This window comes from Macrobrachium rosenbergii, chromosome 32 (genome assembly GCF_040412425.1).
Source record: "Macrobrachium rosenbergii isolate ZJJX-2024 chromosome 32, ASM4041242v1, whole genome shotgun sequence".
Lineage (NCBI taxonomy): Eukaryota > Metazoa > Arthropoda > Malacostraca > Decapoda > Palaemonidae > Macrobrachium > Macrobrachium rosenbergii.
The window spans coordinates 9,826,604-9,852,754 of record NC_089772.1 but is presented as its reverse complement, the minus strand read 5'-3'; the positions used below and the strand labels follow the sequence as shown (position 1 = coordinate 9,852,754).

General features: G+C 37.0%; 2 protein-coding genes across 10 annotated transcripts in view; one reads left to right on the top strand and one right to left on the bottom strand.

Moving 5' to 3' along the window:
* LOC136855657 (glucose-6-phosphatase 2-like) overlaps window positions 1-1,182 on the top strand; it is a 774,122-nt gene extending 772,940 nt beyond the window's left edge. For all 4 annotated transcript variants that reach the window (XM_067132868.1, XM_067132866.1, XM_067132867.1 and 1 more), the window contains one exon: window positions 456-1,182. In XM_067132868.1, the coding sequence (XP_066988969.1) occupies window positions 456-675 (220 nt within the window). In that variant the 3' untranslated portion in view covers window positions 676-1,182. The remainder of the gene's footprint in view (window positions 1-455) is intronic.
* A 13,272-nt stretch (window positions 1,183-14,454) lies between these two features.
* The window catches only part of Ilk (integrin linked kinase), a 91,465-nt gene continuing 79,768 nt past the window's right edge, over window positions 14,455-26,151 (bottom strand). For all 6 annotated transcript variants that reach the window (XM_067132862.1, XM_067132857.1, XM_067132860.1 and 3 more), the window contains 3 exons: window positions 25,290-25,389; window positions 22,533-22,663; window positions 14,455-19,538 (listed from right to left, as the gene is read on the bottom strand). In XM_067132862.1, coding sequence (XP_066988963.1) covers window positions 19,389-19,538; window positions 22,533-22,663; window positions 25,290-25,389 — 381 coding nt within the window. In that variant the 3' untranslated portion in view covers window positions 14,455-19,388. The remainder of the gene's footprint in view (window positions 19,539-22,532; window positions 22,664-25,289; window positions 25,390-26,151) is intronic.

Below are 26,151 nucleotides of genomic sequence, written 5' to 3'. Positions count from 1 at the left end.
ATTACATGAGCGTATTTTTCAGCCAGACTGCAAAATTATGCCTTTGCCAATGGTTGCCTTTGGTACGTGTAAAGTTATTACATATATATTATATCTTTGTCTATGCCACAGCATGTCATTTAGTTTTGAATTTCTATAGACTTGTCACTTCACTGATAACGGACAAATTGAGAAGTGATCTTCCAGTCCGCATCAAACATGAAACGCGTCTTCTTATACAACTGTTCTGTATTTTTCTGAGCTCGAGGTGACAACCCTAGTAGAAAACTTTTTTGTTTTCGTATCTTTCCCCTCTGTAAAATTCTGAAATAAACCAAGTATCTCTTAGTAAAGTAAAGTTCATGTAGAAAAATTAGCCTTTGGTTATGAAATCAACGTGAAAAGGCAAGTCCTGGCTTCAGCGTATGAGAATTGAAGCGTCAAATGAGCGTTGAAAGTTTTCTTTCGCCGTCCAGGTTCAATTACAAAATGATCGCGTCCATGGTCATCCTCAACCTAGCAGCTAGCGCCACGGGCGTCTACATCCACAAGTTACTGTCGCCGTCGATGTTCGGGTGGTATGTCGTCGAATTTACACTGAACGTCGTCGTCACCTTCTTGATCGTAGCAGTCATCCCGAACTTTGTGAGGGTAGCTTGCAACATGCCACCTGGCGACAAGTACAAGAAGAAGTGAGCGGGGAGGTGAAGAAGCTTTCCGCTCTCAGATGTTTGGAAACAGAACCTATTGCTGCTTTGAGAGGAAACTAAAGAGAGAGGTTGTTTGTTATATGTTCTTGTGAGTAATTGTTCAGTTTTGATGAGTTAATTTATTTGAAGGGGAAAATATGCACTATGAGAAGATATTTAAAAAAAACGGAAATCTTACCATGTAAGGAAGCTTGTTGCCTATTAAGTCCTCTTTCCAGTATTGACAGCTGTTTTTCATCGCACTTTTCCATAATTCCAGAATCCCAAACATTGTGAAATTCGAATGAATAATGTAACCGTTTTTTTTTTTCGTTAATTCAACTGTATGTTATCAATTTTCAGAACGGGGAAAGAAAATCAATTTTTATTCTATTAATTTAAAAAATCCTACAGCAACTGTTAGTTACCAAAGGGAAAATCTTCAAGCGATATATAAATTTGGATCTATAGGTACGAGTTTCCTACTATTAAGGAAATAAAATCATAAAATTGATGTGTATTCATTTTAATTACCTAGAGAGAGAGAGATGCAGAAAATCTCATAATTTACAGTGATTCAGAGCAGGAGCCTTGTGGACGTACCAGGAGAACGGAGTTTCACCGTAGACAAACGTTCATTATGGGTGGCTTATAGCGTAGGCATAATGAGTAGGACATCATCATATTATCCTCTTTTGAGAGCAGTGCCGTCAGTGCACCTCATGCTGTGCACTGTAGGCATTACTTAAGGTTCTTTGCAACGTCCCTTCGGCCCCTAGCTCCACCCCTTTCAATCATTTTACGGTAACTTCGTTCATATTCTCTTTCTTCCAATTGACTTTCCACCCTCTCCTAACAATTGTTTAATAGTGCAACTGTGATGGTTTCCTCCTGTTACACTTTTAAAATCTTTCTACTCTCAATTTCCCTTTCAGCGCTGAATGACCTCATAGGTCCCAATGCTTGGCTTTTGGCCAAAATTCTATATTCCATTCCATTGTATCATAAAAAGTGCCTCTCATAATACGAAGTAACTGTTCGCAGTTGCATTATTATTATCGGAGCAATCGTTGATTGTTAAAGAGGAATGGTTTTTTATGTTATTTTATTGATAGTAACAAATAAAGTTAGTCGCACTGATTTTTTCCAATTAATTTTTTTCATCTCTTGGGTGTAATATATTCAAAGTTTGAGTAATATATAAACAGGAAGTTAATTGAATTCGGTGGTAGGTGTCGTTACTGTCCCAAGGTCGCTCTCACAAAGTGAAAGTTATAGTTCGTGATTTATCCCCCCCCCCCCTCTATCATTGGCAGTACGGTGTAATTAACGTGTGAATCGCAGGGAAATTTTGGTATTCAAGTATCTGTGCCCCGAACAAATAACCTAATCTTCCTTCACACAGTGTAACCAGCTGAGGTCATTGCATCACGTTCTTTATTTTCCCACAAGAAGCATAACAGATTTTCTGACTATTGGTCACAAGTGTGGGTCGTAAAGTTGGCAAAATATTGGTGAAATTCATTTTTGTGTGGGAATACTTTGCATCGAAGTGTTGGAATTCCTTGGGATTCTGGTAAGCCTCCCTAACTATTGCTGACCTCAGCCATGGCCTCGGCAGCCTTTGGACGTTAGATTATTTTCTTGGCCTAAGTAATTGGGTTTAGCTTTTAAACATCATCCAACCATGCATCCATCTCTAGCGCTAAATGATCCACTGGGTTCCAGTGGGCGCGTGCTTAAGGGTTTAAAGCATAGCCTCGGGAACCGAGATGGAACTCCATTAAATGTAATCGCAACATAATTATTTTCAGAGACCCAGATATAGGGAACACTTCTCCCGAGTCCCCACTATTGAAGTAGGTCTAGTTTAAATTAATACAGGTACAGTGGGCATTCATATTTTGTTACAGGCCGACCTCGACATAGTTAAGGTATTTCTCTTTTAATATCGTCATTTTCGTTATATGTAACTGCAGTATATGTGTAAGAATTGTCGATAAGTATTCGGACTTCTTCCTTTATATTTTTGGTGATCATTCTCTGGCAGAGGAAATAGTGAATTGGATTGGCGTTAAAGCCACGTCTCTTTAGCGTCCTTGTTATTCACCAGATATGTTCTGGCCAAGTATATTCAAGTTTTTACCAATTGCTATTTATTTTTTTTACCCGCATTTAACAAAATTAGGTCGAACATTTTGTTTTGTTAATATGAGAATGCTACAGTTTATTGTTTTATGTGCACATCAGTGAAATGAAGGACATTGTCAAGAGTTAGCCTGTTGGATTGGGTAGCCAAGGACTGTCAGACAAATAATTACTGCATATGTGTGCCGGTGGTGGAGGAGGACGAAGGATTTATTTCATTTAGGGCCATTCCACGAGATGCAGCATATAATCAGTAGGGCTCGCAACTAACTGGAAGACCCCTAGGAAGTATCCCTGTAAGTAACAATGATGTCCACTAGTATTTGGCACTTTGGGCTATAAACTTGTAAATAATTGTAATTGGTAAGATTTTACTATAAACCATTATCACACTCTAGAGTGGAAAATATGATTTCCCCATGTTTAACTGTTATGTGAAGGATTTTGAGTTTTCATTACTAAATGAGCCGTTTATAAAATATATGGCTCCCTCCCCCCATCACCTACAATTCAGTGGACCACGGTGGGCAAGCATGGTTGGTAATTCTATATATTGGCTCCGGGCCAGTTTTTACCTTTTCAACTGGTTTTTTCTACACGTTTAGCGGTTCTGATACTGGCGGTGTATCTGTTCGTTGTCGGCCAAATGGAATGTCCCTTCGCCGTGTTTAGTACTGGCCCAGGGGGGGTTGGGTACCCATACATTAACAAGTTATTGCACTTGCCGGACGGGATATGAACCGTTCGAAACAGACGTAGCCGTGCTCTGTCTTGTGAAGATCGCGTATGGAAACCCCTTGTTGGATGGACTTCAGGGGTTAATTACAGGTTAATTACATTCAAGTGCCAAAAATTAAAGGTAAATTCATAATTAGCAGCCAAAAAACTGTAGAAAAAGTTAAGTTAGAAGTCAGTCACCACCGCGGAGCTACTGTATAGTTCTACCGCATGGTTTTTGGGTGGAGGAAAATACAAAATGAGTGAAATACAAAGATGGATGTACCTAGCTGGAGGGGTTTCACCCCTGGTAAATCACCTGACCTAACCTAGCCCCTTAATGCACATGGGTCTTAACTAGTTCGAAAGCTTTGCATCCTGTAGACCCCCCAATCTAACCTAACCAAACATAGGCAACAGGGCATTACTTATCCACAAGCCTTTTGCGGCCCCCCTTGGACCCCTCACTTAATCTAACCTAGAGCACTGTAATAAAATAATAGGGTTGCTGCCAAACCTGACCTAAGCTAACATAGGGTTTTATTAAGTATGGGGCATTGTTCCCAGTACTCTCCCCCCCACACCTAACATAACTTGGGCACTGTAAATTAGAATACCTGTGGTAGGGTTGTGGCCTAGCTTACGCACACCTAACCTAACAGTCTAGGGCACCAGTTCAAACCATTTGGGTTTTATTTGGGCTTGAACATAATTCAACAACTACAGTACTGTATACAAAATGGATATGTGCAACATTACATCTATGCCTTGTATTCAGGAGGAGCAGTCAATTAGTGTAGGGGCAGTTTAAATCATTTATAAAGAGCTCACTCCTCATTTCCACCGAGTTCCCTTCTTGTGGGAATTTGTGGCAATTATGTAGTGGACAGGGAAACAAGAGACATTGCCTTAATTTGTAATTATAGTAAAAAGTTTCCACTTGGTTCCTGCATGAATACAAACCCTCGGTCTTTACATACGTGATTAACTTTCAGCGCGCTGGAAATCCGGCCGTTAAACTTTTTGCAAGGTGGTTATGGACAGTTGTTTCCACTATTTTTGGATATGAAAAGACCAAATACGTTGTACATTTCAAGGAAGGGGCAGGAAAGGTAGCTCCCCCCCCCCCCTTTGCCGGTAGAAAAAATATTAAAGATTTGAGGTGTTTACCTCAGTTAAGGCACTGAGATACTCACTTCATACACACACATTTTACCTGGTAACAATGCACCTGTGCCCTTAGTGTTAGATAACTGTTGGTTGTGCACATCCTAGTGCATTGCTCCCAATTTAAGAATAGATGGGGAAAGTATGGCCCTCACCTGAAACCTCAAGCTGGGATTTTTGGTGAAAGTTTTTTTCCAGAGTTCCATATGGAATTTCTGTTAACAAAATTTAAACCATTTATTTTTTATGTATTTATATTTTTGAATGTTCAAATATGTGTGAATGATATGGAGTTTTTATACATTAGTATATGCTTGTTAGTGAGGTTTAATGTTGGCCATTTTTTTAATAAAATGTCGTTTATGGGGTCACTACATTAGGCCTATGTTAGCTATTGAATGGCTGCCCTGGCCCAGATCTGGACCTTATGGCCCAAATTTTTATTCATTTATTCATAATGCCTAGGGAACTATTTGCACTCAGCTGCTAAGTTTAGATAAAGGATTGATTGTATCCACTTTGCCTTGAGGATGTGAAGTACTGTACAGTATTTGCATCTGGTAACCTAAAACTCCATCCATAAAACTTGGGAATCCAAATAATAACAGGAGCTTTTAGACCATCTCCCTTTGAGAGCATGCCAGTGTGCTGCAAAAGGTACAGTGGAAATTTATTTCCAAATCTCGGAGACTCCCAAATTCATTGAAAAGTATTTCATCAAAAGTCAAGATTTTGTTTTTATATTGTGGTGACCATCCTTGAATGCCACAAATCCAATCCCATCAGGACTTCAAGATGTGCTCAATTCTACAATTTTTTCATTCTTACCAGAGCAGGAACGATCACCTCTGCCTGGTCAAGGCTGTTCGCTTGTATTTGCATAGGACCAAAGCTTCCAAGAAAAATAATTCGGGATCATTTTTACCCATAGGCCCAAAAACACTTACTTCCTCTTGGATTTCTAGGCAGAATAGGCTGCTCACATCTAGGTACAGGAACATGACAAGCTTTGGTGACCCTCACTTTTTAACCTTAGTATGGGTCTAAAGACTGTTTCGTGGGCACCTGGAGGTCTCAGAAGACTTTTTTTTTTTTTTTACTCACTGGTACATGAATCTGCTCTTGGTCCAGCAGTTTTACACATCTTTTCATCACATGACAGACATAAAATCCCCACTGGTGTTTCCACAGAACAAGAGAGGTACTGTAGCCTGTTCTCCATAGGCTTGTGTCCTGGCAGTGCATTTTCCTCCTGCATGATGTAGGTCCTCTGGCATATTTTTCCAAATGAGGCCTGTTTCGTCACAGTTGAAGTTGAGGGGAGACTCTTTCAGCCTCTACATATTCCTTGAATTCCTCAATGAATTCTTCGGCCTTAAGTTTGTCAAAACTTGCATCCTCCCCATGCCTTACCACACTGTGTATGCCAGTTCGCTTTTTGAATTTATTGAACCCGCCTCTGCTGGTCTTAAATTCATAATAGCAGCACTCATTTTAGGCATTTTCTTAACGAGATCCGCATGCAACAGCCTTGCCTTTTTGCAAATCACTCTCCCCCACTAATTGTTTTTCATTGATCCACACCAGCAACAACTTTTCAACGTCTTCGACTATTTGCGATCTCTGTTTCGTTAACAATGTTACCTCTTTCAAACATCAGCTTCCTTAATTTCTTTTTCTTTGCCAGGATGGAACTGATCGTTGATATGTACTTCCTGCATCTTGGCAAGATCAACAACACACACACACCACTTTAGTATTTTGCTACAAGTTCTTTCTTAAATTCAATCGTGTTTCTCATCATCTTTACTGGAGGGCTGGCACTTGGAACTTTCTTTGTCCCCATGGTAGCTTATTCAGCAGTTGCACTTAACCAAAAAGCACAAAAAACAATAAATGCATGGGATGATGCTCACTCAGTGAGAAACAAAGGCAGACTGGGTCACAAGAAGGCATGGATGCTTTGTTTGGGGGCTCAGTGAGTGGCCGAGTAACACGAGTCATGCAGTGGGGCTGGGACAGAGAATTTCCAGCTGTACAATATCCAAGCGGATGCAGAAACCCAGGACAAAATTTCAACGACAACTGAATTGTACAAAAACTAGGGCATACGAAAACCAAGGTTTGACTGTATTGTCAAATCTCTGTCTTTCTACCAGAATCCCAGTCCAGTCCTTGAACTATCCCTTGAGATATGAATTTCAAAGCAGCTTTCTTTCCAGATGCTCCAAATTGTTCCGTAAGATAATTTTTTTGTGTTCAGGAGATTTTAGAAGCTTGTCTCTCCCCTATGTAAGTTGCTGTTTAAGCTAGGTAAAAGTAATGAGTTTGCTTGTGGAACAGATATTTTTTTATAAAAGAAAATTTTTTTATACAAATGCATTAATACCTTTTGGCCTTCCTCTCAATCTCACGGGTTTTATAGCTGTCCCGACTAAACAAGAAGTAAGCCATGGGACCTACCTGAGCCAGAAGTGCATACATTACCCAGTCAAAGTGTAGGGACTACTGCTTGTCTCATACTGGGGTTGCATTGCTTCAAGATTTATGCAGGCACGCGGATAGGCTTAAGTAAGTGTGGATTTGTATAGAAAAAATTAATTTCATTTTATCAAAAATTGTTTCTTGGGATTTGCTAGTTCAATATTGCTTGTATTTCTGTAGGTTGTGGGAGGCAGTGATGATATGCATACAACTGAATTTTTTTTTTGTACAGATCACTGAAACATCCCTGTTCTAGTTTTTAAGTCCATACTAATGATATTTGAGACAAAATTTGTAAAAATTATTAGCAATGTATTGTACATTGCTAATCATTTTTACCACTTTCAGCATTGATGTATCTGGGTGTGAGGAAATTATTAATGAGCCCATGCACAAGTCTGGTAAGTGTGTGGATCTAGTATTCATCAGTTCCCCTGGTGTCGTAACTAATATAGTACTGCTGTTTTCCAACTGGCTTATCTGCCCATGGTTTAGTTTCTTCTATCATTGCAACAAACCAAGCTGTCCCTGGTGTAGCATTCTCTTATACATTAGATATATCTTGAGCAGACTCTCCACAGGAGGAGTATTGCTGTCAGTGTACCTCATGCAGTGCACTGTAGGCGTTACTTAAGGTTCTTTGAAGCATCCCTTCAGCCCCTAGCTGCAACTCCTTTCATTCCTTTACTGTAGCTCTATTCATATTCTCTTTCTCTCATCTTACTTTCCACCTTCTCCTAACAGTTGATTCATAGTGCAACTGTGAGGTTTTCCTCCTGTTACACCTTTCAAACCTTTTTACTGTCAGTTTCCGTTTCAGCTTTGAATGACCTCATAGGTCCCAGTTCTTGGCCTTTGGCTTAAATTCTACATTCTGTTCTGTTCTGTATCTTGAATGGAATGGATTGGAATTTTGAGTAATCTTTCATTTCTGAATTGGTCACAGTTGTTTAAGGAAGTTGAGCATATGTTCCCATGAAATGGTAGTTTTGTCAGTGTAATAAACAGGAAAATTCCCCCCTCATTTATTGAATTAGTTTTAAAACAAAGCCTGGATCTGTGATGATTCTAGATGTGCTTACTTGGAGAAATTGGAAGCATATAATCTCAGGGAAAGGAATCGATCTGATTTGACATGGAATTATTGTATCTTAGTAAAAGCTGTAGCTCTGGGAGTTTATATTTCAACTGACAATGAATACAGTTTGACTAATGTATATTGTTGCCCTTAGATATGTAGACCTAAATAGAACGTTCTCAATTTTCAGTAGCATACAGAAATTCCTAGATTTTGATCATGAATTTCATATGACTGGTGTTGACCTTAGCACTGTACTGCTTTTGACAACGTTAATCAAGAGGCCCAGACTTTCAAACTGAGACCAATAGTAATTGGTAGGCCCTTTCTTAATATGGTAATACTGGTTCATTATGCTGAATTTTTAACTAACAGATTGCAAAGAATAGTTGTTGATGGGCATAAGAATGAGGTCTCTTATGTTCCCCAGGGTAGTACATTTGACCATTACAGTACTTCTCATGTTAAATACTGATGACATGTGGCTTGGCCTTAAAAGCATGCTTATTGGTTGATGCTAACATTTTTGCATTGAACCCATTTCCTATGGTAGCTGAATCTCTTCACAGGGATATACCAAAAATTAGTGTGGTGCAGATTATCATGGATAAAGTCAAACCCTAACAAAACTTAAAATACAACTTGTTAGCAGGACTGAGACATTAGATTCTCTCTCCCTTCCCCACCCCTTCCAAGATCTTTTTGTTGACAAGTGTTTCTGTTATGAAATGCATTTTTGTTTTAACTAAGTATCATTCTTGGTTGCAAATTCATTTTTGAGAACTTGTCCAAACATTTTTAATTCTTTTGTTGTAACATGTTTTGAATGAAGTTTCCATTTGTTCTTCAGCAGCTGACTCACATTAAATCTCTTATCCCTGATCTTGATATTAATCTCTGGAACCATAGTTCAGTTAGCTTATTGCGCATACAGTGTATTTCATAATTCTAATCATCTTATGCATTCAGATCTTCACTTAATATTCCAGCCAACACAGAGTTCTAGATTCACAGTTCATTTGAAGTCAAAGGTTATTCCTCCTGTGACCTAATTATGGAACAATCTTCCTCATCCTGTAGTTGCAGAGTAACTTCAGAAGTTCTACATAGTTGCATATCTTATATGATTCATCATATTTGTTTTTCTCTCTAATTTATTCTTTATTCCACTTTCCCAACTAGGGAGTTGCAGCTTGGGTGATGATGATAAATATGATAACTATGATATTTGAGATGTCATTTTGCCAGGTTTGTTTTGTATAACTTTCAATCTGTATTCTGTATTTATGAAAATATTTTTAATGTCATGGATGCTTTTAACTAACCAGTAGCTAATAATCTTGGTGTTTTTCGGTTCACATAATACCTAGGAGCATGGTCACTCGATCTACAATCATGCCAAATTTTTGAAGTCATTTGTATCTTTCCTAAATCATGCCAAATTTTTTTAGTCATTTGTATTTTTCCTAAGTATACAAACAGTATCCTAGAGTATCCTTCTGCGCATGCACTGGACTAGCCATGTACTGTACTGATTAAACAAGTGTGGTACCTAGGAGGAGGTGGGGGAGAAGGGATGCCCATTCTCACCCAACCAATGCTACCAGTTGTTCTTCAGCCCTTATTCAGAATGAAAAACCAAAGGGAAAGAACAAAGCAGGATGGATGAGGTGGGTTACCTTCTGTATATAAGGCTGTGGTTTGTATACATAGGAAAATGCAAGTTACTTTAAAAACTTGGCACTTGTTCCTATGTGGATACAAACACTATGCTTTTCATATATGGAGACTCACTGCTTGAGAGGGGAGTAAAACCCACAGGTAGGACTGAGCACCTTCGTGAGCAGTGTCACCGTGCAGAAAAGAGGGACACTGGTGCTGCTGTGTAGACACAACCCCAGAGGGCAAGATGGTGCTGCTCTGATTGCACTTCCTTAGAGAGTAGGGTGATGCTCTAGAGAGTAGGGTGATGCTTTAGAGTAGGGTGATGCTTTAGAGAGTAGGGTGATCCCTGCTCCCCATGTCACAGACCAGAATCTTGTCAGGCCTAATCCTGAAGAACTCGTTCCCCTCCCCACAGAGGCTGGAACCATTGGTCAGCAGCCATTGCTATGGATAATGTAATCAGTAGGTTTGACTAAAAGACTTTACCTTGCCTCCCTCTTTCCCATGTTATAGAAGGGGAGGCAAGGGCTCACATTCTAGATTAATAACAGGAGCACATAGTGCCACCTGTACTCATTCAGGTCCATATTGCACTCTGGCATGAATGCTTGTGTCTGGATCATGGGAGGGAGAATGGATCAGTGTACACACCCTACTTCCCTCAGGAGCCATGCACCCTAGCTGAAGTACTCAAATTAACCATGTTACACCCAGATGATTCCCAATAGTTGCACTACTGATTGAGCTGCCACCACAGGTCCCAAATGAAAAGACTTACAGGCAACATCCCTCAAGTAGAAAAAGGTGAATGTAGTTTGATTATGCCAGATTGATGCCCTCATTGCCTGATGGATCAAGTTCTTTGGAAGGAAAGATAGGGCCCAGTGCCCCTAATGTCAGCAGCTCATGGGCAGGTCAGAGGGTCCTCTGCACTATTGGGGGACTCATAAGTTTAGGAGATTACCTCCTGTACCTAGAAGATCATCCTTACGATGTCCCACACCCACAAAAAGGTACTTGCACTCTGATGTGAGGTTCTTTGTTCTATTCCTTTTGCTAAACTTGAAGGTGGCTACTAGAGAGTTAAGGGTGTCACATGAATCCACCCTCTTAATAGCCACTGCTGCTTCCACTTTTCTTAAAGGGAAGTAAAAGTGAGTGTCCAGATTGAGTTATTCCTGAGGGAAAGCCAACTCTTACAAGAAACCTGTCTTGACATGAGGGAGAGAAACTGGTCACACCCCTGAGGATAATATTGGCCCAAAGGTTGGTGATCTGGTGGGCTAGGAAGGCCTAAGAGGGCGAAGGATTTCCTGCCTGACACCTTAAGCCTCTTTGCCCCAGACCAAGAGCTCAAGGGCAACCTCACCATCTTGGTGGTCATGGTACCCTGCCACATCTCTAGCCAAGATGTGACATGGAGCACCAACATCAAAAGTCTTTGGGTTGTTTGACCCCAAGGAGCTGCATTAAAGTCCTTGATGCAATTATTCCAAGGGGACGTTGTTCATCATTTGGCACAGCGCCGGGTTGAGCTGGTGATACAAGTTATCAATGTCCTCAGGAGCGCAGTAGCATTCCCAACCCGCCGGCTGTGAGGGAACTAGTTTATCCAAACATCAGTAAATTTACTAATGTCAAAACACCATGGAAAGCTCTGACCAATGGTGTCGCTTCTAGGGTGTAACCCACTACCCATTCCAAAAGAGGGACTGCTGGTAAAGCCAAAGCAGAGACCACCTTCTTGAGGACATTAAGCTCACAAATGAGCAAAATGACTTCTTGGGACCATTGCTCCAGGTCTGGGGGTAACGTTTCAGATTGGGCAGGACCCTCCAAAGTCTGTTGCTCTGCTGGGTCATGTTGGAGACAGATGTCTCTTGTCGCAGGAGGAATCATTGATCTCTCCTACCACTCCCACTCTTGTTCCTGCACCCTAGATGATGGAGAACATAGATGACGGATTCAGTGCCAACTGGGATCCTGACAAAGGTTCTGGTTAGAGGTTCGGTGGGAGATCAAAGGAGAAGGGCAGGAGCGGGGTTAAGGAACATCCTGATGTAGCACTTCTCCATGATTAGACAAAGATTCATCCAAGGGTGGGCACAGGGGTCAGACCTCTCCTGAGAGAGGGATTGGTCCCTACATGCCCAGGGGGAGGAGCAAGACCATCCCAAACAGGGAGAGTTGAGCAGTCTCACCTACAGGAGCTAAATGATGAGACCTCTGCCCCTGGTTTGCGGACTGGAAGCAGTGATAAGAATGAGAACTGTGAACCTGTGTGTTTCTCAAGTAGCAGCAAGGGCTTTGGGAGGAGCAACTCCCCCTTGAGGAATAACTCCTGAGTGTAGAGAGGAGCTGGAATGCCTACAGTACCTGATGTGCCTATGAGAACTAGAGGCCCTGCTTCTGTCAAAGTGGAGGGGCAAGAAAAAGCACCTCCTCTGGGAAGGTTGATTACTGAAGAGGGACCAATTGGATCTGCCCTGCCTCCCAGGAGAGGATCAGTAATAGGAGCCTGTTGCAGGGTGTGGGGAGGTGAGAATCTCCACCTGCTTGGCCACTGGTGGTACCTCCTGGGAGGTAGGTGTGGTGGGGAGGGAGAAGGAGACCATATTGATGTTCACCCTGCTGCCCAGCCAAGAATTCCAAAAATGTTGATGGAGAATGCAAGCCTATAGTGTTTAAGGAAAGGCCATATCTTTCTCAGTTGTTGTAGGAATTTTAGTTGTTTCACCTCTTCCTCATCTGGTGAAGTTGTAGCCGGCTTCAATAACTGCAAAATGATCTTTTCAGAAGCAGCAGCAGCACTCAGAGAGAGGGGAAGGGATTGGTTGCAGGGTGAGAGAATGTTCTTGGGCTTAGCGTGGGATAGAATAGAATAGAATAGAGAATTTAAGCCAAAAGCCAAGTGCTGAGACCTATGAGGTCATTCAGCGTTGAAACGGAAACTGACGGTAAAAAGGTCAGACAGGTGTAACAGGAGGAAAACCTCGCAGTTTCACTATGAATCAATTGTTAGGAGTGTGTAGAGAGTAAGAAGGAAGAAGAGAGAATATGAACAGTGGTACAGTAAAAGTAATGAAAGGGGTTGCCAAAGGTACGCTACAAAGAACCTTAAGTAATGCCTACTGTGCACCGCATGAGGTGCACTGATGGTGTGGGGTCTCTGCTAGACAAAGCGTTCCTTCTTAGGCTTCCTCCTTTTCTTCCCATAATGTTCCCATTTTGGAAAAAAGCTGTGCAGCACAACCAGGGTAGGGGGAGCCATAAGAGCACTATTCCCCAGCAAGAAATGCACACCGATTACCTTGGTTTTGTCTGCTCTCATACGAGACAAAGAACCAACAACAAGCACTGAAAAATTAAGGCACACAAACCCTAGCACTTTCAGGCACAAAAAGGTACCAGCCAGCACATATGTAAAACAAAACACAAGAAATCACGTCTGAACTATTATCACAGCTCGAAGAACAATGGGTAGCATCAGTCAAGTGAGACTGGGCATCCCCTCTTCCCTATCTCCACCTGGGTACCACCCTTGTTCAGTCAGTACATAGCGGGCATGCACAGAAATGTGTAGTGTTATATCCCTGTATGAACAAATCACATTAATGGCCATTTTGAAGTTTCAGATAAACATTATTATACTTTAAATTTGATCTTTGCCTCCTGTAGCAAGCCTTTCTTTTGAAGACCATTATATGTCACTTCTTTCTCCGCCATTTTCCTAAATAGGTCAAAACAATTTTGTGTAGTTATAAGTATTACAAAATTTAAGTGGACCATTGAGTTAACATACTAATTCTCTAGAAACTGGCCCACAAGGTTTCTCACATAATTAGATCTTTATTATATTCCAACTGTGACAACATTTTTTATAAGGGTTTGTTTCCAACATTTCATTTTAATTTTTTTTTTTTTTTTTTTTTTTTTACAGTCATATCAAACATGTTTTAAGTGGTTTTGTTGATCTGCATTCTGGGATTGGGTCATGTGGGTTATTTTTCAAATACCCAGAATCCTTTATGACTAAGAGAGGAAAATTTACATTTATAGAACTAAAAGTTTTTCTATTATCATGACCTCAATACTGTTTACCATTGACTTTTTAGTGTAGCAAAGTCTGGTATAAGATTTGTTGAAGGTGATGCCTATAGAAGAATTAGTGTGTAGGTGGATCAAAAAATAAATATGCAAACAGGTAATTCATATATAAGCTAGACTTTACGCTACTACAAGGGATAATCTATAAATATGCTACAGACCCAGCAACTTCCTTTGAGGCAGTCAGTTTTTTTTAGAATGGTTCTGCACTTTGAGGGAAGCTTGAAATTTTATTTTTCCCTATTAATAATTAACCTTCCAGATACTTTAGTTTTACAAGTAAAACATCATCATCCTTGTATTAAAATTAATAACTGTAGACTCTTGGTTAAAATATGATTTTTATTGACTTCATAATTGTTTAATTATAAAGGCCTATCTTGTGGTAATGCATAATTTCAGGAAAATAAATAACCTTCAGAGGACATACATGTACTGTATATGTTAATGGGTCTGGTATACATAATTCTTTTGGTTAAGGAATTTACTAGTACAGTATATAAAATGGCAGTACTTTATACACTTTAAATTATTAGTAGACTGAACAGTCCATGTGTATCAGATATTAAATAAGTTATAATACTGGTAATTAGATCATTAAGAGATTAAGAATAAATATTTCAAAACCAATGACATTAAATTATTTTTCCAAAAGGCACTGACTAAGAACACTTCATAAAAATCACACAAGAGATTCCCTAAGTACTACATACTGCAAAATACAGAACTCAAAATTGTCTCCACTACAAAATGGAAACAAATAAGATGCTGTTAGACAATGGACTGATGGAAAAACATTTCTCTTTAATGAACAATCCAAGAATTCCAATAGTCTACATTCGTGGTATCAGGTCACACAAACCTGAAATGCTCGTTAATTTCACAAAACCAAAACCTAAACCATGTCATAATGAGCAAATGTCTCTGCCATAATCATAAGTTTTGTGAGTAGTATGTAAGCCTGAAATTTATAACTGTATACATAAATTACTGTCATAAGCTGGAATCAATAAAAAGTTACCACCAATTCTCATTAGGTAAAAGCAGTCTGAGTGATCAAATAAAAAGTATAATTATGATATTTCCTTCAATTTTACATGAACAGAGGAAATCTATTCTTACACATTATTATTTGTTCAGAGTCCTTAAATAACATTACTGTATTAATGTTAATATAAAACACTCACTTTTAAAAAGTAGTTGAAACTGTCATTTCTGATTGGACAGTTACTATCTTTAAACATTGCTAAACTATGAGACGAGACATGTAAGGCACAATTATATATATTTAAAAAAAGCATCATTCTTACTTATGACTCTTCAGCTTTATGTTATGAGATAAAAAAAGTTCATAAAAAAAAATAAAAAGGTCATAAGAAAGACTGGTATTCAGAGAAAATGTGAACTGAAACTGCACTAGATAAAACACAACCTATATAAGCTTAACCAATCCTCATCATTACCTTTAAATACTACAGAAAAAATAGCGAGGTACACCAGATTCATGGTAAAATTGTATACTTTTGTTACTGGACCAATTATGGAGTGTTGTTTGTCCATAAACAATAATTTATAAGTTCTAAAGGAATGTAATTCAAGTAATTTGTGTAGAAAGTCTGCATCTTTTACTTAAATATTTGTGACCATCTATATAGCTTAGACCACTGACAAAAGTTTTAAAAAATCAGTGTTTCAAACTAATCTGCTAAGACCATTCCTCAGTTTCTTATCAATTAAAAAAACTTGTCATTTGTGTAAAATTATACTAAATCATCTGATTTTACTTATAAGCAGTAAGCAGAAAATTAGCACCAGTTTTATTTTCCTTGCCTGAAACCGTAATAAAATTACTAACCTCATTAAAGGAAACATATGTTACAAACTAAATTTTCACTCCTAACTTATATTCAAAAACAAACACAAGTTAAAAATACTAAGCAACCTATATCCAAAACCAAAAGAATTTTCATATTGCCTCTGTGAATTCATAACTTGACACTTTATTCCAGCAGTTTCATATACACCAGTCATTACCAGAGTGTAATTTCATTATTTTTCCTAACTTAGTTTACAAGTTTGCGAACAGTTTTCAATTTACATGAACTCTGATATGTGTACAATAAATAAATGGTTCTTCTGTGTAATTTATAGGTGTATTCTGACATCGTGAATCTTTGGCCTCATGTTGAGGGATGTACCTCAACGTGCATTCTAAGTCACTGTATATTATTCTACACCTGGGAAGGGTTATACAAGCATACCTAAAACAAAATTATCAATTAAATCTAAATAGGAGGATTGTACTAAGTATTTTCTCATGCAATTCTGTATGTGTTTACATGTAAAGTACAAAGTGCTGACAGCAATATATGTGGATACAAGTGCACACTTTAGCTAATTCTATTTCGAGGGAGAGATAAAATCACTTAAAATTTTGTCTTAATTGGTAGAGTTAGTACACCAAGGGATGGGATTCAGGAGGCTATGAAATAAAATTTTATGATACCTATATATGTATTTACAATTACATTTTTTTTTAAATGTACTTCCTCCTAGGAGTGGATGACCTCAGAGAAAAAGGACTGCTGTTGCCGCCACTTTAAGAGTCTCTTAAAGTACAGAGTGGAACTCCTTGTATAAGAAACCTTGACATCTTAACAGCTATGTAGCAGATTACGAAACAATCTACCAGCCCCTACTTTACTGTTCTTTATCTCAGTCTAGCTGGAATTTTGACATCTACCAGATTTTAAAACCTGCCTCTTATTTCTACCACTTTAGTCACATCATCAATCCACCTTTGATTCTTCTTTCTTCCTAATGTATTTTAGAATTTTCTAAACATCTCCCGTCTAATTTTTTACCTACTCTTCTCGTTTAATAATCTGATCTATCCACAAGTCATTTCAGTCATTTTTAGTTTATTTCTCCCACACATTCAACTCTATACCACATAAAAGTTTGTGAGGAATCCTACTGTATTTTAGCCTTCAACTACTTCACTTCTTCCCTTTATTTTGCAATGATCTGTAATATTTAATTCTGAGTGACTGTATACCCTTCCATTCTCTTCTATACTAATCAACACCTATCTTGAAGTCTTAACTCAGGTAACCTTATATTTGCAGTAACTTATATTTTTTTGTCTTGCAAGCATTTATATCTTTTCCATCAGTCCGCAATATATCTTCTAAACAGTGAATTGAGTTGAACACAAAATCATATATGCATGCTATTTCCCTAACTAGTATATTTATAGAGAAGTAAAGTAAAATGCAAAGATAACATATATTAGTCTCCAGCATGTGTGCAAATAACAAAAGTTTCACTTTGTGTTTTTTTTTTTTTTTTTTGACTACCATTCACACAATACTTCACTGCTCTCTTGATCAGATGTCTATCACTTCTGTCATCGGTTCTTAAAAACCATATGTACAAACAAAGGAAACTAAATTACAGAGAAAAACTTCCCATTTCAACATACCAAATTGTTCTTAATTGTTGCATGTTATGTGTGCATGCATGTCTGTGTATATATGTGTGTATATATATACTGTATATGTATGTACATATATACATACATGTATGTATATAGATATTTCTGTTAGTCTCTATTTTTAAATATACCCTACAAAGATAATAGGTAAGGAAGTCCTACTATGTTACAAGTTGCATAGATAACATGTGATGTTCATTTTAAAAATAACATAAGGCGACTACATGATTAAAATCATATAGCTAATCTAAATGAAGCATTACTAACTGGCAATCAATATGGTGTTATCAGGAAGGCATAATGCTCTGCCTCAATTTCTTTTACTTACCAAATGCACTCAAAATCTTTGTAAAAAATTCCATTTTGAAATTCTCGCAGTTCACACTGATGCCGGTTACTAATACTTTCATTTGTAATGTCATTAATATATTGGTAAATCACTTCATTGGTGAAAAGGCATCAGGATACATACAGGAAAATTGGTAAAAACATTAGTCACAGGATTCAGAAGGTACCAAGCAGAATATACACAAGATCATTTACAATATGATCTGTACTACTGTATGGCTATTATGTTTAGTAATTTTATATAAAATAACAGTACTATATTACTTGATAATATGTGGTGTAAAACAACTCTAGTAGCACAAGAGACACTATTTTTTCTGTAGTCAACTTATCAAAAAATAATAATGACACATGCAATGTAATGCTCTCTGCTGTACATGACTGGTACAAGAGATTAATAAGAATGAACTACCGCCGGAAAAATTAAAATTAGACATTTACTGTTTTTATATTTTAAATCTACCAAATGCACTAGGAAATATAACAGCATATTTTTCTATATAACCTACTTGGCACATTACAGGTAACATTTTTCTATGTACGTTAAACTTGCTCTGCACGAGTAGTTTAACCTTCCATAACGCTTATTCCCATCTTTTTCTTCAAAAGTTTTAAGGTGTCACACCTAATAAAAATGATGGCAAGAGGTTTTCAGTGATGTATGTATGTGCTTCAAATTTTGAAGTGCAGTATGTAACTTAGATAATTCCAACACAAAGACAAAATTAAAAAATAAAGCACGTCAATGAAAATACTATTGAATATATATATACAGTGAATAATTTATGACCACTACCATGCTTAGTTCATTAAAAAATTCTAAGGCTACTTTTGCTATACTCTCATAAAAAAAACTGTTTGACTTCTATGCTCATTACTCCAACTAAATCTACTCTGGGTGCATGTATGGCTTAACCAGCATCTTTAAGAATTAGAAGAGATTCTTGTAATACAAATAGCCTACATTGAGTTGTTTGTGAAGATTTGTATCATTCACAATCCTGCTATAAAAGTACCCTGCAAATTCATGCAAAACTACTTGTATATAAATTTTGTTACTTGACTCTCAGTCAGAAGTGTGATGGGTGGCTTCAAATAAAAATTGTGATAATCATCTACTACTGTAAAAATTATACCTCTAAACTGTTTGTCAGCCTTTGTTCCTTAAAAGCAAATTTAAAACAAGAAAATGTTAAGCCTCTTATCTTTGTTTCTATCTTTCATTACAAAAAGAAAAGTGTAAACATTTCTCATTTATGTAAGTAGGTGAACTGGAATGGTCATGTGATTTGTGCTTCCATGATCAGTATCAAACCTGAAGGAAATGGTGAGGAGTAACACATCACTGTACTTGACAATCTTGATTTACAGAACACTTTCCATATGTTAGTTACTGCATAAAAATTTACTAAACACAAGTTCATTTATACCAGCATCTCATGCTTAGAAATCAGAATACCAATCTTCATAATCCAAGGTACAAAGTCTATGCTGTAATATCTAAGCGAACTTACTGAGTGCACATTTTCTCAAGAATAGGGATAATCATATCGAAAGATGGTCTCTTGCCAGGATCTTCGTTCATACAGATACGCACCAATTTTGATATGTGAGAAGAAATCCCAGGTGGCACGTTTACACGCAACCCCTCTAGAGCAATCTATTAGAGCCAAAAAAGAAAGAGAATTAAAAATTAGGATTTCCACTGGCAAATTAGTTAACAATCAAACAAATTCTAAAAATTTTATTATAATGCTCAAAAGCAATAAATATAATTTACCTTCAAAAGAAATCCTTTCTGGTACAAGGAATGTAAATGTTAGACTACTCTCAATTCTGCACTTTTCAGTGCAGGACCTTCTTGCCTATTAGATATAGACCATAATTATTTTTTTTAAACTGCAGGAATGTTGTCTGTTATTTTTCATGGAGAACTGGTAATGTGGCTGGGGTAGCTCTAAGCCTGATGCTTACTGCACAATTTCTATTAACTCCTATATTATCTCAAGTTTTTGAATGTCTCTTTACAAGAGCTACCACAAGTGCTTGTGATGCTTCTTTCAATTTCTAGTGTTGTATAATATCCCTAGATTCTGATCATGAAGTTAGAATGATTGGTCATGACTTTAGTGAGTGCATTATCTGTTCCCAGTTTGCAGTTCGACTATCACAAGGGCTTAGGTCCTCGTGTTCCAATTTCCAGTGTTCAAATATCCGTATATTCTGGTCATCAAACTTGTATGATTTGTCATCACTTGAGTGCTGATTTTAATTTCGTTATCAATGAAACCCTAAGTTGCAAACTTTAGATGGAAGTTGCTGAACCATTTCGTTATAATTATTGGATTTTCTACAAAAAGGTTGCAAAGCATAATGAATAATGGAGACTATATTAACTACAGGAATGTCATGTCTTGGCTCATTACTTTAAGACTCATGATTCATGGACTGCTTTGAAAACAAGCTTCTATCTAATGCAAATGATTTTACTATTGGCATTTGAGTAAAGGATCTACAATCAGTGCATGGTACAAATTATAAGGATAAAATTACACTTGCAGTATGATTGTCTGTAAGGCTACCGACATCTTTTCACCGACAGTGTTTCTTTATTTACATGCAACTCATTTCAAATTTTGGTCATTCTTGATTGTAAATTTCACTGTTGAGAAAATAATTAGGTCTACCTCTGACACTGCCCAGAAACTGTTATACTGTGAAAACCTTTCAAAATTTTTGGAGACCTATCAGTCCAGAGGAAGTGTTTTAACTATTTTATTCTTCCATGTTTTGAGTATTCCCATTTAATTTTCTGCTGCTGGCTTGCATTTTAAATTGTGGGACAAAAACTTGAGTGCTCTTCAATTTCTTATCCCAAATTCTCCTATTAATCTCTGACACTGTCAGTCAATTAACTCACTATGTATGCTGTGTTAGACATTTCATGATTTTGATCATCTTTTGCATTCATATCCTCCCAGAATATACTATCCAACATGTAATCATAAATATGCAGTTAGATTCTAACAGTCTGGCCTTTACTTCTGTGAGGTTCAATACCACACAGTTTATAAGTTTTCTTTCTGTAACCAAAATTTGGAATGGTCTTCCTAATCCCCTAATCCTGTACAGTTTAATCACTTCACAGTTTGTTATCGGTCTGTATTTATTTTACCTTATGTATTTATATCAAATTTTTCTTTATTTTACTTTCATAGTTTATTCTTTACCTCTCAATTTCTTTTTCTGTACCAGGCTGCTTTCCCTACTGGGACCACTGGGCTTTTTAACATTCTGCTTTTCCAACTAAGGTTGCACCTTGTATATCAAGCCTAAGTAATAGTAATAATAATATCTACTTAAATTACAACATGAATACAATATATAACTTTTAATCTCTATCAACTTTTCATTTTTAATGGAAAGAAATTGTCACTTGCTTCCTGTAGAGAGAATTTAGCCATTCATGAAACCCCTGACCCTATGTTTAAACGGTGTCAATTTTCATTCTTTATTCTTTGCAACAAAAGCCAAGTATAGTTCAAGTCAAGTCCATTTGTCAAAACCCAAGGTTACTTAACTTTTCTACATAGATAAGTAGTAATTTCAAATCAATAAAGATCAAATGATTCACCATTGTATCACAACAAAGTGATATCATATGATTCATCATCATCATTATCATCACCTCCAACTGTATGTGAAGCAACCATGATTCATGTCCATATAGTGATACAGATTGAACAAGACTAATGTAGAATCTTAATTCTGCATGTAACTTCAGTCTAATATTTTTCAAAATCTGATTAAACCTGCCTATGTATGATTCATCTTTTCATTCTTTCACCAAACTCCAACTATAAAGAACCAGCACAAACTCCAACTATAAAGAACCAGCACTAGATGAAACTGTTTCTAAATATTGGAAAGATTCAACTTCATCCTTTCTGATTCTGTCCTCATCGCTTCTATTTTCTTTGAATGATCTTGAGTCCCACCTCTCAAGATACATGATGTATTCTGAATAGCAAGCTTTGTAAATCTGATGGTATTTTGCTGACTGACACATCATCTGCATACACTTAGTGTCAAGTTTTTATCATTGCTCCAGTATAAAACTTCTCTTCAATCCCTGACTTTTTTCATTGTACAAGCCATGAGAAGGGAAACAGCAAAAGATGACACAAGTCCCTTGCAGCATCCCAATATTCACTGCAAATTCAACTGACAAGACACCCCCCTCAACATTAACTTTACACCTACTTTGTCATAGATAATTTCAATTAGCTTTTCGTATTTAACATGAATACCATGGTGAAACAAAAGTGCATTATCCCTATGGTTACCACATGCAGTTAGGTTACCTTTCTTTTGTACACTTGCTATGAATTCCAATTCCCTGCCATCAGGCTTTGCTTCCTAGTCCTCCCATACAGTCAAGTTAGTATATGTGGTATCATCTATCATCAAGCACATCATCTCTACAGTGACTGCAACATACTTCACCTCAAACATGCTCCTAACAACCAACTGCTCAGTAAAGAAATAAAATGCCTTTAGCCTTAGATCACTGTCATCACATTCACCATTAGTGGTAGTTTGTTTTCATATTCCGAAGATAAAAACAAAACCGTCTTGAGTGCTTTTTACATACCTTCATACCAGCCTCCATAGGACTCAGATCAGCAAATGGTACTTCACGTGTAGCCATTTCCCACAAAGTTACAGCAAAACTCCACATATCTGCAGCTTTCACATTCAGGTCCTTTGGTTTTTTCTGCAGGGCTGGAAAAATGGTTGAAAGAAGTCTGATGAAAACAACAGAAAAAATTTTGATACTATGTTGGTAGCTTCCATGAAAAAGAAAAAATATTCCTATTTATTTCATAGAAACTAATTTCTCTTTGCACACAACTTCAGATATGTGAACTCATACTTTACCAGTGTACAAATTTAAGACCTTACGTATCTCACTTGCCAGAGTTCTAAAATACAGTACCTGCAGAACACAGGAAAGACTAAAATAAATAAATGGGAAGGGAAAACAATGTAAAATATGGTTTGTATTTATGAAATAAATACTTTTAAATAAATACATTTGAGGAAATCAGATATGAGAAAAACTTCCAAAATCAAAGATTACCAAGAGAAGTCAGATACAAAGGAACTGAGATTCAGATCATGAGTACAATAGATATATCTGTATAATCCCATGTAGGCTCAATGTTTTCACTGTCTGTTCAGAAAATGACATTTAATAAGACCAATTAATGGCCCATGTAATGAACTTTTATTTCGACCACCTTGCTAACTGTTATTTCGACCATCCCTTGCTATACCCTAAGACAAAAGCCATAGGCCAGAATAGTCTTGAAATGGGAGGATAATACAGATTTAATAGTCTGGATATGTGAAAATGACAACAGAATTCTTATGAGTCTGTACATACATCAAATTCTCATAAGTCTGTGCATACATTAAAATTAAAGGATCAACAGCAGTTTGAAAAGAGACACTTGACAAGGGGATAAATTTACTTTCTACCCAATATGAGGACTTAGCATTTTACAACTGTAACCTGTATACAGAACTGAGCCCTTCATCTCTCTCACACACACACAGGTAAGAATTATTTTCTCCCACCTTCACTGACAGAGGAAGTCACCAGAAACAATTACAACACTGACAAATCCTACTGCAGCCATCCACCCTTTCTTATACACAATCTGTCATTTCCAAAATTGGTATTGAAGGGATATCAGTATGGAACTAATAAACCTTTATTGGTCCCCATTTCTGGTTTTAGCTCATTGGAGTATGCATGTGTAGGTGTGTAACTGAGTTCCTATTCTTCAGCTGTGGCACTGCAAACTAACTTACTGATGATGTACACTCAGTTTGGATATTTTATACATACAGTACTGTACTATCATCATGATCACCTCCAATGTGAACATTTTGCCCTTCATGTCTTCCCTGCACTTTATCTTCCACAAAGCTCCTTTCATCTCCAGAACCCCTTCTCATAGTTCTCACTGAAGTAGGAGTGGATCTTCTGGTACCCACAGGAGCCCAGCTAACCCTATCACATACTATTCTCCCCATAATTTCCCATATGGTATCATTTCTAATTCTATCCTGCCATCTGACTCCTAATGCTTTTCTTAGAGTTTTATTCTTGGACCAACAAAATCTTTTCAATATAGCTTCATTATCATATTATTCATGTCCATATTGCAAAAGAGATCACACTACACATGTATACAGTAATCTTACTTGCCTATGCAATTTCAATGTACAGTATATGATTTCCAAATCTTATTCGGCCTGCCCACTGTTTGAATTACCTTTTTAGCCTTCACTAAATTCCAACTCAAGAAAACTCAAAATAGATCACAAGGGAAGCACAATAGCATGAAGACTGGAGAAGTCCTTAACTCTTTACAGACAGACCATACCAGTCTTACACACTGATTTTTAATGACAAGTGGATACCAGCCACATTTTAATGACTGCCTAGTCCCTTTCACTGTAAGGCATTATTTAACAAAGTAACTTTTCAACAGAAACCCACAACTTAATGCAATTTTTCCTTCATTCCTTCCTGCCTTTAGGATATAAAGAATGGGCTGGGATTGAAGTTATCACCCCAAATGGCACAAGTACATTAACCTGTTGAAAACTGACAATCTCTCTTCTGAGGTTTGTATGGGAAAATTTCATGGCACAGGGAATGAGCACTAGGTTATGGGTTTGTAAAAGAAAAAAATTAACATTATATATTGATTGATAACATTTATTGCATTACAAAAGCCTCAAATTTACACTCATAAATGAACTCTCTATGACAGCAGTATTGCTACTATTCCCCTATATTAGTCCAACCTAGCATTCTCTCACAGTAATGAAAAAGTAATGGCAAAGGAGATTCTTCATCTTTAATTTGATTATACCATGAATTATGTACCATTTGCAGTGTTAACAAATGTTACCATTTGTAAGGTTACAAAAGTTACCATTGGTTTTAGGACTGCATTGATTAAATATACCTTAGAACAACTTCCAAACACCATAAAGGCCAATTAATGCTTTTTTTTTTTTTTTTTTTTTTTTTTTTGGTTTACTGGAGCAATAGATATATCTTACCAACAGCAAAATGAGATGCAATATTCAATTAAATACATGCATGATCTAAATCATGAAAGATCAATTAAATACATGCAAGATCTAAAACATGAAAGATCAAAGTGAAACTTACTGGTAATATAATAAAGAACAACTTCCAAACAACATACAGGCCAATTAATAAAGCTATTTTTTAAATTTTTTTACTGGAACAATATAATAAAGATGAATGCTAAAACCTTGGGTATTTTATGAACAGAATAATATAATTCAACCTCCTACGTACCTTCAGGTGAAAACCATTGTGGTGAGTAGAGCTTTCCTTTCTCTTGGAAAGAGAATTTTGCATCTGCCATGCTAACTCGAGCAGTAAGGTCGTCGTCAATCTATAAATTTAGAGATAGTAAGGATTTACATAAAGAATGCGCACCTGCAACATGAAAGCATGGTATGTTTGTCAGTTTACAACAAAATATATACTGACCCGGAGTTTTAACAACACTATTGCTACAATAAAAATATGTTTTACTCAAGCATGACTGTTACTTGATAAGAAAAAAATATACACCATTTTGATCATGATCCATAACACCACAAAAATATAAAACTATGTTTGCTATTACAATTTCTACTGTCTTAATAAAATATTTCATTACAAAACACATATAAGTAATCTAAACCCAATTATTTATACTATGTATTCATATTTCAAAAACCTACTGAAAAATATTAAAACCTAATTCAAAAACAACCTTCAAGACTAGCTTCTCCAACAAACCTGAAAACACCATATATCAATGGTAACTCTGTAAATGTACCCGGAGAAGAGTGCATTTACAGTACATTCAATTTTATTCTCACTTTGGTCCAAAAGAGGTGCAGATTTCTGCAAATTGACAAAAGATTACACTGATATGCTCAGCCTATACCAGGCTAAGCTAAAATACTTGCCTAGCCTATGCAAATGCACCCCACTTCAATAACGCCTGTAAGTGACATAGCATAAAATGAGTCTCATAAAAACATGTTACTTGAAATATGCCCATAAATAACTGCACAGAACTTTAGCAAGCAAAATGCTTTAATTCATGATGTCACGGTACTGAAATCATATACAGTATTTACATATCACTAAACACAAGTGATCC